This window comes from Microcaecilia unicolor, chromosome 4 (assembly GCF_901765095.1).
Source record: "Microcaecilia unicolor chromosome 4, aMicUni1.1, whole genome shotgun sequence".
In the NCBI taxonomy this organism is placed as follows: domain Eukaryota; kingdom Metazoa; phylum Chordata; class Amphibia; order Gymnophiona; family Siphonopidae; genus Microcaecilia; species Microcaecilia unicolor.
The window spans coordinates 174,520,732-174,539,678 of record NC_044034.1 but is presented as its reverse complement, the minus strand read 5'-3'; the positions used below and the strand labels follow the sequence as shown (position 1 = coordinate 174,539,678).

The following is an 18,947-nucleotide window of genomic DNA, read 5'->3' as shown; positions in this document are numbered from 1 at the left end:
GTACCACTCATGCTATCTGAAGAATGGCTGCAACAGGAAATCCAGAACAGCTCCTTTAACAGCACTTGTATAATTTGCTCAAACTTTTCAATACCATTCTTTACTACAAATCTAACGATTTACATTTAAGATCAGACGAGGAAGTTACCAAAAAGTTTAGTTTGTACAATGCATAGAAGTATTAGAAGCCTGACAACTGGAGCAAATTCACATGTGCTTACCTGAATTGAGTTATCTGTGGACAGCAGGGGAACACAGTCACAAACTGAGTAAGGTTATCTTGTGGCTACCCTATCAGATGCAAATACTCTCCTAAAGCTCTCCCTTGTGGCCTCCTGAACTTGCACAGAGTATCCAAAGTTTGAACAAATTGCTACCAGCCACTCAAGACTCCCCTCCAGACTGTAATAAAGCTGGATTTTCATGTTGGGGATAAAGGGCAGGATAGTGCAGCTCCATTACCCTTTGTTCACTAAAAATCCATATTATAGGTAAGCATTCCTGCTTCATCCATACACAAACAGGGATATAAGCACCCATATCACCAAGTGATTTAAAATCCGAGGGAGCTTCACTGTGCAGCTTATCAGAGCCAGCTCTACATGTTGTTCCCACTACTGCCCCCCCCCCCCCCCCACAAGCTGGGAGGGAGTGGGTCAGAGAGGATCCAAGATGAATGCGATATCACCTGCTGAAATAAAGCTGAGCAGGGACCATCATGCTTCAGGAAGATATGTAGTTTTCATTAACTTTCCTATTTCTCTAAGAGAGGATGCAGAATTTTCCTGACAATAAAAAGTTTTAAAAGAAATAGATCCTTAAAGTGATTACTGCACAAGGTCTTACTCCTCATACAGGCCACAGCTCAATCTAGGGCAGGGGTTCTCAACCCAGTCCTCAGGACAAACCTAGTCAATCAGGTTTTCAGGATACCTTCAATATGCACGAGATAAATCTGCATACAATGGAGATAACACTTGCAAATCTCTCATATATTCATGTAAGTATATCAAATATGTATATCAAAATGGTTATATGCAACATAACTCAGTGGTTACGGTATATAGATGACTTTTTTTCATCTGGAGAGGGAATAGTGAAATGCTGAATGAATTTTTTATTAAAGTTGAATGAATATGATTCTAACATTAAATTCACAGCACATATAGGGAATAATGCAGTGGACTTCCTAGATGTGCACACGGAATGGAACAATAATTCGTTCATTACTCAGGTATTTCGCAAGCCCACAGATAGAAATACCCTGCTCCACTATACCAGTTTTCACCCGATCCCTCTAAAAAAAAAAAATGGGATACCTACATGTGCACGCAACTATGGAATGCATTACCGAAGGCCATAAAAACAACGCAAGATTTAACTATCTTCCGAAGGCTACTGAAAACTGATCTATTCAAGAAGGCATACCAACAACATTCATCCTCAATACTAAATAATGAGACTACACATGAACTAGAAAAATCAAACTCATCACTTGACTGACTAATCTCTCACTTTAACCCTTATGTTGAATATGGTCTCTCTACAGTCGATGGCCTAATGCATGTTACAATCCTATCACGCAGGAATCAATATGCACTACCACAATGTATTCTTCTTTACCATGTATGTAAGCACCTTAATGCAACGACTTTTGTACTCTACCCGGAAATGGCAACCGCCATTACAGCAAATGTAAGCCACATTGAGCCTGCAAATCGGTGGGAAAATGTGGGATACAAATGCTACAAAATAAAATAAATAATACCTGTAGGACAATTTCTGCGTATTCACAGGATTTGTTCAGAAAAACAGGATTTTATAACACAAGCATCTCAGATGAAACAGATTTAAAGAGCGGGATTATCCCGGTAAGGTGGTGCATAAAGCCTTCAAAAGGGCATTAAACGTGCAGAGAGTGGTTATTTGAGAAAGGTAATGAACATGCAGATGATCGTTTGACATGCATTTTACCCTATGCGGCACAATCGAAACAAGTTACTCAAATCATACAAAATACTGGGGCATTTTAGGTATCCATAAAGTTTTTCAAGATAGTCCTCGGTTCTCATTCAGGCGTGGACAAAATTTAGGAAAAAAATTGATACACATTTAGTTCAGACTGAAGGGCATGGACATCATAAGTGTAAGGGCTGTACATATTGTTCATATGCTTTGGAGACCTGTAGTGTTGAAATTCCTAACCAAAGCAATTTGAGATTTTTTCAATTATGGTCCTCTACAGATTGTGATTCATCTTATGTTATACTAGTAAAAAAGGCCAGTTTCTGAAAAAGATGAAATGGGCGCTAGCAAGGCTATTCCCCTCAATTCACCCATGTGGAGCAACCCTTCTGTGCCCTCCATGCAGCCATGGCGAGCAACCCTTCTGTGCCCTCCATGCAGCCACGTGCAGCAAGCGTCATCACCCCTGCATGCAGCAATATGGAGCAGCTGTGCTGTCCCCTGGCTCCCCCTGCATCCAGCCCTGTGCAGCAAGTGTCCTGTGCCGCACCCCGTGATGTGCACACCCCGTGTCTCCCTCCGCGCCTGTGAGAGCAACTCGTGTACCGTGCCATCCCGTCCAGTTGAACTCCCCCGCCCCTCGTGGAAAGCAGAGCGCCTGTCACCTGTGTAAAAGCGGTACAGGCAGAACGTTTCCATTGGATCTCCTTCCCTGCCTATGCCGGTGTCGCACGACGTGCCATAATGTGACATCAGGGAGGGCGGGACATAGGGAGGGAAGGCAATCGGAAGGGAAGCGATGTTGGGGGGGGGGGGAGCGGAGCGTCGGAAGGGGGTGAAAGTGCTGATTCGCATATCCCCACCATCGACAGGTGCGGGCTGGGGGCGGAGCATCAGAGGGTGGTGGAACTGGCGATTTGCTGTGTCATAGCCCCACCCTCGACGTCATCACGTTGTGACGTGAGGGCGGGGCAGACACTCATGTGGAGAAATTCTGATCTATGCCACCTCAAAAACAAAAGTGGCAGCTTCATTAGAACGTTGGAGTTGCGAATTATGTGCGGAAGGGGCATGGCTGAGGGCGGGTCTATGAGTGAGAGTGAGTGGTGCTGACAGCCTAAGTGCAGGGCTTCAGTGTTTCCCCGAGCTTCAGAATGGATCCTCAGAAGCTTAGCTGAAATTGGGTGGCGGAGCAGTTGGGGGGGAAGAGGGGGGGTGGTTGGGAGGCGAGGATAGGGGAGGGCAGACTTATACGGTCTGTACCAGAGCCACTGATGGGAGAGGGGGTGGTGGTTGGGAGGCGAGGATAGGGGAGGGCAGACTTATACGGTCTGTACCAGAGCCGCTGATGGGAGGTGGGACTGGTGGTTGGGAGGCGGGAAATACTGCTGGGCAGACTTATATGGTCTGTGCCCTGAAAAGCCAAACAAAAAAAACAGCACCACGGGCCTTTAAAAATGGAACACAGTTCTTTAATGAATGAGCCTTGACAAAAAGACTCGACACGGGTTCCATTTTTAAAGGCCCGTGGTGCTGTTTTTTTTTGTTTGGACTTTAGTTTGTACTTCGTTCCCTCTCTTTTGTTATATCCTGTGCCCTGAAAAGGACAGGTACAAATTCAAGTTAAGGTATACACATATGAGTTGTCTTGGGCAGACTGGATGGACCATGCAGGTCTTTTTCTGCCGTCATCTACTATGTTACTATGAGCTTCAAAATGTTTGAGGTGAGACTTATTTATATAGATATGCGATTGTTTGCCCATGTAAATTAATGTACATAGGTCAAACAGTGAAAAAGTTAAAACATCGCATTGCACAACATCTGAGCAATATTAGACTTCACAAAGTTGATACACCACTTGTTAAACACTGGCAGGATAACCAACATAGGTTAGAAGATTTGAGGTTTGTAGTGCTATTACAAATAGATTTAAGTAAAGGCAATGTGCTACATAGAATGATGCAGAGTGAGTAGCGATTGATACGATTGGAGAACAGTGACACCTACGGGTTTGAACAAAGAACTGGAGTGGGGGAATCTATAAAAGATAGCAACAGGGTAGGAGAGAGTATAACCTGTATTGCGGTAACACCGCTTTGCTGATGTCACTTCCAGCATTCCATGGAGGGAGCCATCTTGGCAACTGCCCAGAGATATGAGAGCTTAGAGAGTGAGGTGAATATAGCTTTTAAGTATATTAAATGTGATATATTGTTGACATGTGGGGAGGGAATTTATATTCCTGTTTTGCTATTGTGCATAGAATTGGAGCCCCTGAAGGCGCCTAATGCGAAACGCGTTGGGCTTGAAGAGGTTTATGTTAAAGAGATAATGCTGTGTTACAGCATCACTGAGCTTGGACTGTGAGGCTTATCCCTGTTCTTCAGCCAACCATGAAGCCGATAGAAAAATAAGGAGCCTACATGATTGCACTGCTCAAAGATAAGAATTTTTGGGATTACAAATGCAGCACTGTTTTTCAGCAGACTCCTTGCTAAAAGTGTAACTTTGTTACAGATTGGTTCAGGACATTTGTTTATGCTTAGGATGGTTTTTTGTATTGCATTTGTATTTTGAGTAAAAAAAAAAAAAGTGGTGGCAATTAGCTCCATTGAAGTATGTATGGTGGTATGCTTGGCGTTTAGTAAGTATGATGTTATAACATACATATGTAGGTTGATTTGTGTCTATGCAGTAAAAACAGGAAATATTTCCACAAGAAAGTGTTTATTGCACAAAATATTTCAGTAGAGAGGAAAATATAAAAGTTTAATGAAATTTGTGATTTTCTGACTGGCATTAGAAGATATAAATTGTATGCACAGTTTGGGTACGATAACTCATTTAGTATCTTATGTATATTCATTGTGGATATCATCCAATCTGACTGGCTAGGCGTGTACCAGGGACTGGGTTGAGAACCCCTGATCTGAGGAATGAATGACTCGGTTATCCTCCATTGTCAAGGACACCAGAAATACATCTCCTCCACTGAAGCCTGCATCCAGAAATGCACCCTGAAAATTACCTCAGGTATGTGGGCTGAACTGGCAAGAGAGCTCAGTGGTTTAGCCTAGTAATTCTGAACAAACGCTGCAGAGTTGTCCTGAGGTGAGGAAGCAACTTCCCATCCACTTATTTAAACCTCTTTTAGGGGAAGAAGAAAACAGTGATGAACTCCTAGAAACCATGCAGCATCCATCTGTTGGAATGCAGAAGCCAGCAGGACCTTCCGGGCTGACCGCAGTCTGGGACCCTTGCTATCACACCTACCCAGTCTGGCTCCGCAAGGTGTGCTGCCTTTGTTTAAAAAAGGAAGGGGAAAAAGCCTGCTTAAGTAGCAGCCTTTTTTTTTCAAGTAGCTTCATGCCCTGCTAAACCAAGCATTTTCTTTTTTTTCCTTAGCTGCAGTAGAGCCCTTAGGCAAGCATCCTGAAAGGGCAGAGAAGGTATGGGGATCCATACCCCCGTGGCAAGGTCCACGACGGCCTGAGCTGTATGCTTCACAAAGTGCTTGCCATCAGGAGATGGCCTAGTGTGGTGGAACAGCACTATGCTCAACCCGGTCCAGTCCATGAATCTGTTACCGGCCATTAGGCTCAACCAAGCTATGGAGCACCAGCCTGAATTACCGTCTGCTGAGGTAGAGGGAAAAAAATTTCTGAAGGGAGAATGTTCAAAGCAAATTGGACTTGCAACATCTGATTTAGACTAATTTTAACCAGCCTAAATAAAACATTAATGCGCTGCCAAAGCACAATGGCTTTCGGGGACACTTACCATGTATGGAGACAGCCACTGAAAGTTCTATGCAAATGAGCTTGCTGGTATTTAAATGAGTCCATTAGCAATTCTGTGCAATGCTCAGAGAAAGGGCGCACAGAAACCCCCTGCCCTAAACTACCGACAGCTCCGAGCTGCTGACAGGGTCCCACACATACAGAGCTCTTCCCTGCTTCCAGCACTGGGACCAGTCTTCGAGCTTGTTTCCTTCGCCCCAACTAAATTTGTGGTGCTCTCTTCATCACACCAGCAGCTCCAGGGCACTTTTCAGCTACTTTTGCTTCTCCCTTTGCACAGAGCGGAGCTCATCTTGCAGCACGCTGCCCATCAGTTCAGGCTGGTGCTTTTAATATCGCTTTTGCACAGGGCAGGAAGGCAAGATTCCCTTCCAAAGCGAACAAATACAGATATCAATTTTGGGAAGATCCTCAAAGAACAGAAAGTGCAACGGCTGCTCTCTCCTTATGACCATAGGAATGATCCTCTGCACCCTTGGTGTGCCCGTTGATTGGGAACACGTACAAGAGCTGTGCTTATTACATAGCTCCTGTGGGCAAGCACCAGGAACGTTTCTCCCCCTTTAGCGTGCATATAATTTGCATGCCGTTATTGTTGAGCACTGGTCAGTAGTTCCGATTCAGTGTTCCAGATGGTGTTTTCCAGCGTTCTCTACAGTGCCAGTGTTCTATGCATCTGCCCCTGGATTTATACTGTCAGCACCAGCCCTTCCTATACTGGTGGTCACTGGAAGAGATCAATTTCTCTACCTCCTCCTGATGGCAGAAGGGACAACACCTGCTTGTTCAGTATGGTACAGCTTAGACACTAAGGAAACTTATTACATAAGTACATAAGTAATGCCACACTGGGAAAAGACCAAGGGTCCATCGAGCCCAGCATCCTGTCCACGACAGCGGCCAATCCAGGCCAAGGGCACCTGGCAAGCTTCCCAAACGTACAACATTCTATACATGTTATTCCCGGAATTGTGGATTTTTCCCAAGTCCATTTAGTAGCGGTTTATGGACTTGTCCTTTAGGAAACCGTCTAACCCTTTTTTAAACTCTGCCAAGCTAACCGCCTTCACCACGTTCTCCGGCAACGAATTCCAGAGTTTAATTACGCGTTGGGTGAAGAACAATTTTCACCGGTTTTAAATTTACTACACTGTAGTTTCATCGCATGCCCCCTAGTCCTAGTATTTTTGGAAAGCGTGAACAGACGCTTCACATCCACCTGTTCCACTCCACTCATTTTATATACCTCTATCATGTCTCCCCTCAGCCGTCTCTTCTCCAAGCTGAAAAGCCCTAACCTCCTTAGTCCTTCTTCATAGGGAAGTCGTCCCATCCCCGCTATCATTTTAGTCGCCCTTCGCTGCACCTTTTCCAATTCCACTATATCTTTCTTGAGATGCGGCGACCAGAATTGAATACTCAAGGTGCGGTTGCACCATGGAGCGATACAACTGCATTATAACATCCTCACACCTGTTTTCCATACCTTTCCTAATAATACCCAACATTCTATTCGCTTTCCGAGCCGCAGCAGCACACCGAGCAGAATGTTTCAGTGTATTATCAACGTCGACACCCAGATCCCTTTCTTGGTCTGTAACTCCTAACGTGGAACCTTGCATGACATAGCTATAATTCGGGTTCTTTTTTCCCACATGCATCACCTTGCACTTGCTCACATTAAACGTCATCTGCCATTTAGCTGCCCAGTCTCCCAGTCTCGTATGGTCCTCTTGTAATTTTTCACAATCGTGCCACGAGTTAACGACTTTGAATAACTTTGTGTCATCAGCAAATTTAATTACCTCGCTAGTTACTCCCATCTCTAAATCATTTATAAATATATTAAAAAGCAGCAGTCCTAACACAGACCCCTGAGGAACCCCACTAACTACCCTTCTCCATTGTGAATACTGCCTGCCATTTAACCCCACTCTCTGTTTCCCATCATTCAACTAGTTTTTAATCCACAATAGGACTTTTCCTCCTATCCTATGACCCTCCAATTTCCTCTGTAGCCTTTCATGAGGTACCTTGTCAAACGCCTTTTGAAAATCCAGATACACAATATCAACCGGCTCCCCTTTGTCCACGTTTGTTTACTCCTTCAAAGAATTGAAGTAAATTGGTCAGGCAACATTTCCCCCACACAAAAGCCGTGCTGACTCGGTTTCAGTAATCCATGTCCTTGGATGTGCTCTGTAATTTTGTTTTTAATAATAGCCTCTACCATTTTCCCCGGCACCGACATCAGACTCACCGATCTATAATTTCCCGGATCTCCCCTGGAACCTTTTTTAAAAATGGGCGTTACATTGGCCACCCTCCAATCTTTCGGTACCATGCTCTATTTTAAGGATAAATTGCATATCACTAGCAGTAGCTCCGCAAGCTCATTTTTCAGTTCTATCAGTACTCTAGGATGAATACCATCTGGTCCAGGAGATTTGCTACTGTTCAGTTTGCTGAACTGCCCCATTACGTCCTCCAGGTTTACCATGAAGTCTGTAAGTTTCTCCGACTCGTCCGCTTGAAATATCATTTCCAACACCAGTACCTCACCTAAATCTTCCTCGGAAGACCGAAGCAAAGAATTCATTCAATCTCTCTATGTCTTTGTCTTCCTTGATCGCCCCTTTTACTCCTCGGTCATCCAGCAGTCCAACCGATTCTTTTGCCGGCTTCCTGCTTTTAATATACAGAAAAAAATTTTTACTATGCTTTTTTGCCTCTAATGCTATCTTTTTTTTGTAATCCCTCTTGGCCTTCTTTATCTGCGCCTTGCATTTGTTTTGACACTCCTTATGCTGCTTCTTGTTATTTTCAGACGGTTCCTTCTGCCATTTTCTAAAGGCATTTCTTTTAGCCCTAATAGCTTCCTTCACCTCACTTTTCAACCAGGCCGGCTGTCTTTTGGAGTTCCGTCTTTCTTTTCTAATTTGTGGAATATGTTACACTTGTACCCCGCGCTTTCCCACACAATGCAGGCTCAATGCAGGTTACATAGTAATTTGAAATACAAAGTCTTATACCAGAAATTTCAAAACGGTAGTGAAACATTATGAAGTTGAGCTTGAATAATGTAGGATTAGGCTAAAATAGGGTAGACAGGATAGGATAAGATAAGTTGGGGGAAAAGGGGTAAGGAAGGATATAATAAAGGGCAGATGGAGAAGAGAAGAATGGGATGCGTAGAGGGGGAATGGGGAGGAGGGATAAGTAAAACCAATAACTTCCATTAAGCATCAAGCAAACAACTACAGTTTTGAAATTTACAAAAGCCAAGAATATTGGCCATCAAAAAATGTGATCTGCCAATATGGCCTAACCTTTTTCAAAAGCTCAAAAATTTCTAAAGTAGACCAACAGAACTGAGAACAATGTCATCCCCCAAAACATTATAAACATACATATTCAAACATTATAAACATACATATTCACCAATCTATTCTATGCAGTTGAAAGTAACATGAGACAATACAAACCTGTTGCCGACAGTCTTGGGATAGTGCTGAGGTGCACCCCTACCTCCTCCACCGCCCGAAGAAGCACTATTGAAAAACAACACATTTAAAATACATTTTAAAAAGGCTTCCCTTAGTTCACATTTTCAAAAATCTTTTCCAAAATCATATCCATTTTTACAATGTGAAAACAGAAATACAAGTTGGTGAAGCATATGCTAGTAGCATTACGTAACTTAGGTGCTCGCCTTACCAATTTTTTCCCCATGGAATCCAAATGCTTTATCTGCTTTCCCCACCATCTCCTCTTCCTACTTCCAAATCCCTTTTGCACCCCCCCTAAAATAGAGAGACTGTGCCAGCTGGTACAGTGAGCATATCCAGCTAATTGTGCTAATCTTGTGCATCACAGTACAAGTACCATAAATGCCAGTCTGAGGGACAAAAATGTTCAGTGCTTGGAATGAACTCATCACAGACCCTCCTCTCATATCCCCATTACAACCTCCTAGGCAGCCTGGGCCCTGCTAATGCCCCAGCCTTAAGTAGGGTCTTGTTGTAGTCTTTCCTACACAAGAAAAACTCACTTATCAACTTTGCGCTAAAGTTATGGCTTATGGCCAAGGTTGCTAGAGACAGAGCAACACATGCAAAACATGTCTAAAAAATGTAAAGTTTATCTAGAAAATATAATTGAAACTGAATTACCAAGTAAGAACAAAACCAAGTTAAACCCCCAATATGTTTCCATTTAAAAAGAATATCAGCTTTTGTATTACTGGCAAAAGGCAAGATTGCTATCCTAGTGATTTCCAAAATTACCCCATTTTAATATTGAAAAAAGCATTCACATAACCCTAGATCAGTTTTTATCAATCTTCTGTTGCCATGACTCTGACTGAGGTCCAATAAGACTCTGTGCCCCCTCCCCCCAAGGTGTGCAGAATGATGCCCCTATAGCGTGCCCACCCAGGTTATGACTCCAAATATAGGTTTTGTGACCCCATTTTGGGGTCCCAACCCACAGGGTGGGAAACTCTGTCCTAAATGAAACAGACTTCCACTCCCCTCCCCCACCCACTCCACTTATCTTAAGTATGAAGGCGGCGGCAGCAGCAATCAGGCCAGTACCCTGTATCTATATTTATACACACAGACCCCAGTAGTCTGCATTGGCTCCCAGTTTAACAGAAGCCAATAGGGAAGGAGATGGCAGGTCTAGTGAATATCCACTGACTTACAGGCCTATGCTGACTGCCAATAGTGAGCAGCTGTTTTGTGATCCCCATTTGGGGTCTCAACCCACAGTTTGGAAGCCACTGTTATAGCCCCATGCTTATATAAGCATGTCAAATAACATGATATTCTAATGGAATGCAACACTTTTACAACAGAGCCAGCTATCAACTGAGAAAGTCTACCTGAAACGAGAAGCACCCCCTTCTGCAATCGCACTCTCCACTTTGGCGGCTTGACAATGAAGAATCTTCAAAAGAATAATATTCAATGGACGGGGTGGGGGAGGGAAAAAACCTGATTTAAAAAAAGGGACAAGTCACAAGTCAGCTTCTCCAGCTATCACACTGATGTTTACATGGTCTAGAGGGATTCCATACAATCATCCTTTTTAAACTCATGGAATGAAAATTTTATGACATCAGAGCACATCTAAAATTTAAACCAAGTAAACATACCAGGTCAACTAAATTAGATTTCATATGTCATAATATCTACCTCTTTCAAACGAAATTGAGTTGCATATGTATGTACCAGGCAAGTTATGAGAATGGTAGAAAAGTTTACATGTTAATGTGAATATAAAACCTCAAACACAACCCATGAATTTTAGTTTCCACAGTAAAATACTACAAAAATTCTCTCATGTACCCATTTTTATATAAATGTTTTAAAGGTCAGTTTTTAAACATGTTCAAACGGGAAGTTAAAAAAAAAAAAAAAAACTAATCCCAACCCATTCACAACTTGTATCACACTAAAATTCTGGATGTTTAATTAAAAGGACACCTTGCATGCAGGCCAAAAATGACAACCATACTAACTAGAAACCTGAACAGTCTGGCTAGCCAATCTGGAGTACAGTGTGTTTACTGGCACATCCTCTATGGTGACACAGAGCAGTTTTCAACCGGTAAAATATGGTTGCCCAAAAGGAAACGTACAATACTAAAAGAAGCTTTACCTGTTAAATAGACACCTAACTAGAACGGATTAGGCCCCTTTGCCCTAAACTTAATGGAGGGTTACCTTCAACTCAGACCCCCAATGAGAGAATGCAAGCTTTAGTTCCATTGTTTATGTCAATGGAATCCAGTGGTGGAATTATAGTTTTGATGTCATGTTCTTCATTCTACTTCAAACAGCAATAGAACTGAACCAATTAACTGGATAAAAATTAAAATACTTCAAGTAATCATATGTGTCAAAGGCAAAACTGTTTTGAGTTTAATAACTATTCACATTTCCTAAAAGGCTGTAGCCAAAATAAACTAAAAGGACTACAAGATGCTTTTGTAACTCGCTTCAATTTTGTTTGGTGAACCTACCGGATTCGTCTATTAAAGAATACTCTCAATTGCTGTGAAACAGACAGATCCTCTTTGTGCATTTACGTTAAGCAAAACAGGCAAATGAAAACACACACAAAGTACTTTAAACATATTCGTACGGTGGCAGTGAAACCAGATTATGGTCTTTTCATATTATAAATCAGCATTTATAGTTTGGCCTGTTTCACCATACCATGAAACACGTCTAACTTCTACCTACCTATTAATCTAGGCCAGTGCGTACAACATCCGGCCTCAATTATTAAAAGAAAAATCTAACACTATATGCATAAAAATCTAACACTATATGCATAATGATGATGGTATATCTTAGAGGCCCGAAAACTGCCCTCAGATGTACGAGAGCTGCAGTGCTATCGCACTAAACAAGCATGATAACAAAACTGCCCCACGCCGGTAAAACTACTTCCTTTGTTCTCTAGGTTGCACAGGAAAAGGCCTCGCCTCGCCTTCGGGCCTCTCTGTCTGCTACAAAGGAGTCTGCTCTATGGGTGTCCGTGGGTGCTGTACACCCCCAATATTAAGCAAGGTCTTTCACTGTGCCCAGGGAGGGGCCTCTCTAGTTCGGCACGCCAATCGTTTTGAAAAGTTGGCGTGGATAATCTACTATAATAACCCATGCGGATCACTATTTCCGCTAATGTGGCCCAAAGCAGCAGGTAAATGTGAAAAAATGTACCCCCCCCCACACTTTTTCCCCCTATTACCGACAATATCTCATGGGGAACGGGAAAGTACAGGACCAACTGCCTACCACAAAAAGAACCACCGTTCAGTCTACACAAACACGATTTTTTTTCCAAAATGTTGAGAGTGTAGTGAACAATGAAATGCTACACGTCTTACAGAAAAAGAGTTTATACGGAATAACAAAAAGATCCTATGTGACAAGACCCAGGCCAGGACCAAAAAGGAATAAGGTTAATTCCCCCAGAGTCTCTCCCACAAACGTCGCGTGGCATTCAAAAACAAAACCATCCAGGCCTTTCAATATACTATAGCTAAAACTGCAATGTACTGGCCGCCAGTCTCGCTGAGCCTCAAAGCTAAAATATGTCAAATGCGTATTTCAAAGAAAAATGCCGGTTCCCACCCGGCATTGTTCCCATTTCAGGAAAGAGAACACAAAATACCACTCGCAACGCAGTTTCTTCACGTCACTCTTAAAATTCACATGAAACGAAAACAGAACCGTGACACTACTATAAAACGATAAAACATATATATTTAGTTAATAACCAACGGTTACACCAATCATTTTTCTTCGGTTTTCGCGCGTCATCTCTAACATTTCAGTATTAGGTGTCCCCTTGCTGTCAAAGACGACCTGACAATCCCATTATTTGTATGGAGAAGCACCGAATAAAAAAAACATTAATTAGTATAAAAACATTCAAGTCAAACAGGTTTTCGTGAACATAATTATTCCCCTCCCTCGTAGACGCCATTTTCTACCCAACGAAAAAGCGAACCGGCAGCCATTTTAGATACTGAGCGATAAAGAGATACCCGAATTTCCAAAAATGTTTCCTCACCTTTCCTAAAACCCCGTCAGCTTTCTTATGGTTTGGCGACACCTAAACAAAACGGGAAAAAAAAAAAAAAACAAGAAAGAAAGAAGGTGGATCTGTCCCCCCCCCTAGCAGAACAGCTCCACTCTTGATGGGGAACAGCTCAGCACTATTCCACCTCCATAGAAATCCCACTCACTGTCCCGACGTCAACTAGACTCCAAACTTTATTACTAGATACAACCGAACACAAGGGAGTGTCTGGGACCATAATGGATAGGCCGGCACCGCCACTATAGTTCGGAATATAAAATAACGACGTACAGGATTCACAAAGTAACCAATCGAGGAACAGAAAACGGAAGGGGCGTAGCCAAAAAAAAAGAAAGCTTGGTTGAAAAGTAGCACAGCCGCAGTGCACCACCGTATTCGCGAATGCGATTAAGAAAACAAGGTTGCGTAAGGTGCTGTGTGCGCATAGGTTGTTGGTAGTTGCGTAAATAGAAAGAACGGCGAGAACAGACTTATTATAGTGATGTGGAGTTTGATATTTTATTATGGTTGAATATGTTGTATTTTTTTTCTTCAAGAACCCACGGGAAAAGGTTTTTTTTTCTCCTTCCTTGTGGTACGCCTGGCATGAGATATTGGTGGCAAAATGATTAATTTTCTTGTTGGGGTTGGTTTCGGATTTGTCTACAAGGTGTTACGAATGAGGAAGTATCTGCGTTCTGGCATTCTGTTTTCCCACTCGTGTCTTTTTGTCATGTAGATTGTGGGCAAAAAGGATGATGGGGATAAATGGTGTTGAGCTCTAGTAGGGACAAAGAGAGAGATGAGGTGGTTAGAGAGTCACTACCACAGTACTAACTAAAGAAGAATGCTGTTCTGGGGCTGATACGTTGGGGGGGACAGAGTAGTTGCTAGACAAAATGGCATCCACTAATTCAAAACAGCAGTGTGACATCTCTCCTGGTTGCTGCTCATTCTGGTCGCCTCCTCGTGATAGTTTTGGAACAGGGCTGCTGTTTCATTAGAGCTGGCGCTGACAATAGTTGTATAACAATTTAGCATACAAGTAGGGAAAACATGTAAAACATGGCTCTTGATATCCTATCCACCCTTCTGTAGTTGTCTGTTCTGTGTGCGCACTGCATGTGTTGCGTCTGTTAGGAGTAGCTGGAGGGTAGTCAGGCTTGGCCTAAGTTTATCTGACACTCAAGGTAAACTTTTAGCCTGTGTCCCACCACCACAGGGCAGTTCAAGGGCCTCCACAGCCATGTTCAGTATCTTCCCTTCCCTTCCCTTGCTTCTATGTTTGTGCAGCGCTGCATATGCCTTGTAGCGCTATAGAAATGCTAAATAGTAGTAGTAGTAGTTCCTACAAAGTGTGTCCAGCATCTCTCTGCTTCCCTAATTCCCTCACCAAGGTGTCCAGCATTTCTCTTCTTCCCTCCTGCCCCTGCCTTCAGGTGTCTAGCACCTCTTTCACCAGTGAGATACTTACAGGAGGATGGGGGGGGGCACTAACTGGGGGGATGGGGACAGAGCCCACAGGGTCATTTTCTACTTTGAAGCCTGTTAATGAACTGGACTGTTATTTATGTTTGAGTGATGTAGACAATATATATTTTTTAAAACAAGCAAGCATGCTGGCCACAACTAGCAAAATTTGCATTGGGGAGGGGGGGGGGGGGGATCCTGTACATCCTGCTACCAGCACATTTTCTAAGAAGGCACCTATTGCAGGAAGGACTGTGGAAGATAGGAGAGCTAGACTGAATCCTGAGACTGTTGATGACTTATTCATCCACAGATTTAAAAAATCATAACAGTGCTTCATAGGGTGTATTTATCCCCTGTAGGGCATACAGAACAGGTTGTATTTTGTACCCATGGCGGAGACAAACTTTGTCCCCGTGTCATTCTCTAAAGATGCTTAGGCTTACCCAGCGGTGTACCAAGGGCGGTCCGCCCCGGGTGCACGCTGCTGGAGGGGTGCAGAGAGTAGCCACACACCTGTCTGCTCCGCTGGTTCCCTGCTCCCTCTGCCCCGGAACAGGTTACTTCCTGTTCCAGAGCACAGGGAGCCAGCGGAGCCGAGAGCTGCGCGGCTGCTCCCAGCAGGTAAGAATGCACCGGGGGGGGGGGTTGATGCACCAGGGGGGTGTCGGGCTGCACCCGGGGGGGGGGGGGCACGCATCGGCGATCCGCCCCGTGTGGCAGCCGATCTAGAATCGACACTGGGCTTACCATTTTCTGAAGAGCTAAAGAATCTGAAAAGGGAAATAGATGCACTAGAACACAAATAGCATAAAACGCAAAGTAGAAAGAATGTGTACTACATGGAAATCAAAGTTTGGAGAATATAAGTAGTTATGTCATAAATGTAACTCACTGAATTCTACAGGTCTCTAATTCTAGAAAGGATTTATTTTTTTGTGTGTGATACTTTATATTAACTGAGGAGCCACAGGTGTTAGCTCACTTTGTGACTATGGGCCTCTTTTATGAAACTGCGCTAGTGATACCCAGTGCAGCAAACGTACAGCCTATTCATTTTGAATGGGCTGCGTCACATTTGCCATGCAGGAATTGCTAGCATGGTTTAGTAAGAGGCCCTATGTTTTTAATGAAAAAATGTTTGAAAACTTAAGGTAAATGTTCAAGCATGCAAATATTGAGAACTGGTTTGATTTTAAAACAAAAACCAAGAGATCGTGTGGGTTTATAACTAATCAAAACCTGGTTAAAGCAAATGTATTTAAGGTAAATGAGATTTTGATCCCAGTAGAGGATGAGGGAAGGCATTTGTGAATAACTTTCCTAGCCAACACTTAGGCTTCTAACTGGCACAGTTACTTTTAAAAGGCAACTAAAGGTCCTTTTGTTTTCACAGGTATTTTCTTGATTATAGGTCATATGAGCTGAACATGTTGCTCTGTGTACAAAGCTGTGTTTGAGGCTTAGTTCTAGATTTTTTGATTGTTGTGTATGTGATATCATGACAAAGATTTGTAGTCATGTTTGTTAGATTTATTGTATGATGGTTTTATGTATTGTTTGGTTTTATAAAGTGTGTTTTAATTGAGTTTATATATAAATAAATACATAAATCTAGCTTAGCTTGAAGCTCCAGGTGACCACAGTAGTGAGGCAAGGATAAAGTTGAGGCTCTTGTGAAAGAAGTAACTAATTTATTAGTCCCCCTCACACACACAAAGAGTGACATAGGCTGCACATACTGCAGCAGGACATGTTTATCCACTTCTACCCTAGCTGAGATAACATTCTATCATCTCTCTGACCTGATGTGCAACTTTCTTTAAATTAGTCACCTTATTTTCTTACTCTCTTACCTATCTATATGTTCCTTCTTTGCTTATGCAGTTCACTGCACCCCTCCCATTGGCCACACCGATTTTCACCCCCCCCCCCCCCCCCCCCCCCGGCCACACAGGTCATCTTTTTCTTTGTGCAAATATAACAGAGCTAGGGTGTCCCTATAACCAGCCCCTTCAAATGACACACATTATGATTTATAACAAATCACTTCTCTGCATATGAAAAGTTATTTATATAAGCCAGCATGTTTAAAAATATAAGCGATGTTAAATTAAAAAATGCTACCAACAATAAAGAATGACAGCTTGGATGCAGCAGCGCCTAGGTTTGCTTGCTTTGTTTTGAATGGGAAGGGAAACAGAGACTGACCTATTGGTTTCAAATTTTTGACTTCATCCCGTCTCCTGTTTTCATCCAACCTCCTTGGCAGTTGCCTCTGTGAGTCCAGATGGCTGTCTGTTCCATGTCTCCAGTGGCTGTGAGAAAAAAAAAAAAAAGGCAAGCACTGGGCTGCAGTCGCCTTCAGGCATGGGCTGTGGGCTCTGCAGGTCCTCTGCCCCGGCTGATGTCAACTTCCAATTCCGGGGGCAGAGGACTGACAAAATTGACAGCACATGCTTGAAGGCTGCTGCAGCCCTGCGCTTGCCCTTTTTTGTTGTTTTTCTGCTGCTTCTGTCTGCAGTAGCAGTTTGGGCAGGAGGAAGGTTGGGATTTGCCATGGCATCCCAGAGAGTTTGCTGTGGTGCACCAGGGTGCTGTGGCACACGCTGCCCTACGCTGTCTATTTAAATGTTCTATTACGTACGGTGTTGACATTGTAAGTCTACTATGCCATACTTTGTATTGTTATTTGAATATTTTTACTGCTGTAATTTTCTGTTGCTTACGTTTGATTTATTCTTACTGTTCATGGCCTTGAGTGAATTCTTTCAAAAAGGCTGTAAATACATCCTAATAAATAAAATAAACTTTCCTTAGCGTTGCTCTGGACTGGTCCAGAATGTGACTGATGGTTTGTGCACACCTTCCAGCAGATGGAGACCTACTCTAGAGAGAGCCAATAAGAGCCCTGGCTAGCTAGAGAAAGATCCAGTATTCTCAGTCTCCAGCAGGCGGAAGGTGGTGAGCCTTTCAGTCTTTTCCTGTCTACTCTTTTCTTTTAGCTGGGTTTTTATATGTATATAATAAGGCTTCTTTGGGGTAGGTAGTACCTTTTGACCAGTTTTTCTGTGCCCCAGTTTCTCTTGCAGTTTCTGGAGGCTGAGACCCGTGGGGGTCTCGGCCTCGGGGGTGTCAAATTCGGGTGGCCAGGTCCCTCCCCCCACTCCTCCCGTGGTCTCCCTGCATGACTCCGCGCTGTTGTGGATGGTTAACCTGCCTCACATCTTCGAGGGAAGAGAGTTTGAGGCTTTGAGAGAGGCAGTCACTGTGTTTAAACAAAACACAAAAAAAGAGTTGACTCTTCTACTAAGCGGCAGGCGCGAACGAGCAGAGCAGCTCTTTATCCACCTATGAGATGCTTTTGTTTATTTTCTTCCTTTCGGTTTGGAGTCAGGTATCCATTGTAAAAAGAAAAAAAACCAAGCAAGCCACTTGAGCACTATCAGTAAGCGCCATGGCAGAGAAGCTCCACCATTGTTTAGTTTGTCAGCGGCATGGCTTTGCAGCTAGTGGGGTTTGTTAGTACTGCATCGCTATTGATAGCTCGACAGAGGCAGGTCCCTCACACTTCGCTTCTTCTTCCCCGGCACCCGCAGTGCACCATGATTCGGGCAGTAAGGACAAAGCACCTGATTCTGTTGTGGCAGGAAACACTGCCATTTTAGCCTTGCAGGCTTTGCCTTCAGGACAGACACTGGGAAGTTTTCCTCTTGAATATGTACTTCAAATGTATAAGGCATTTATGCTGTAAAAGTCCAGACCCCTGGCGGCTCCTCTAGGAGAGTGCTCAGACAGACATGCCATCTCTGCAAAATGGCCAGAGATCTAGGGTCAGACCTAGATCTGGAAATGCCCTCTTTGGAGGGATCAGATGACTTGGGAGATGATCTGCTTCCAGTAGACTCCACTCTGGTGGACCTGGGTGCAGAATCCTTTCATCCAGGAGAAGATCCTTCTGTGGTTAGAATTTTCCACAAAGAGGATTTACAGGAGTTGATTTCTTTGGTGACCATTACCTTGCGTTTTGAAGAGGAGGAGACCACGGTGGTGGAGGGACATAAGGTGGATCTTCTACTCAAAGGAATTAGAAAGCCAGGTAAGACCTTCTAT

At 43.4% G+C, this 18,947-nt stretch overlaps 1 protein-coding gene across 1 annotated transcript in view; it reads right to left on the bottom strand.

The window, feature by feature from the left end:
• Positions 1-18,497, bottom strand: part of EIF4G2 (eukaryotic translation initiation factor 4 gamma 2) — a 269,422-nt gene extending 250,925 nt beyond the window's left edge. Inside the window, exons 1-3 of the mRNA XM_030202439.1 lie at positions 18,404-18,497; positions 10,654-10,765; positions 9,254-9,319 (exon numbers count right to left, since the gene is read on the bottom strand). Coding sequence (XP_030058299.1) covers positions 9,254-9,319; positions 10,654-10,765; positions 18,404-18,497 — 272 coding nt within the window. The remainder of the gene's footprint in view (positions 1-9,253; positions 9,320-10,653; positions 10,766-18,403) is intronic.
• Positions 18,498-18,947: the final 450 nt, after the last annotated feature.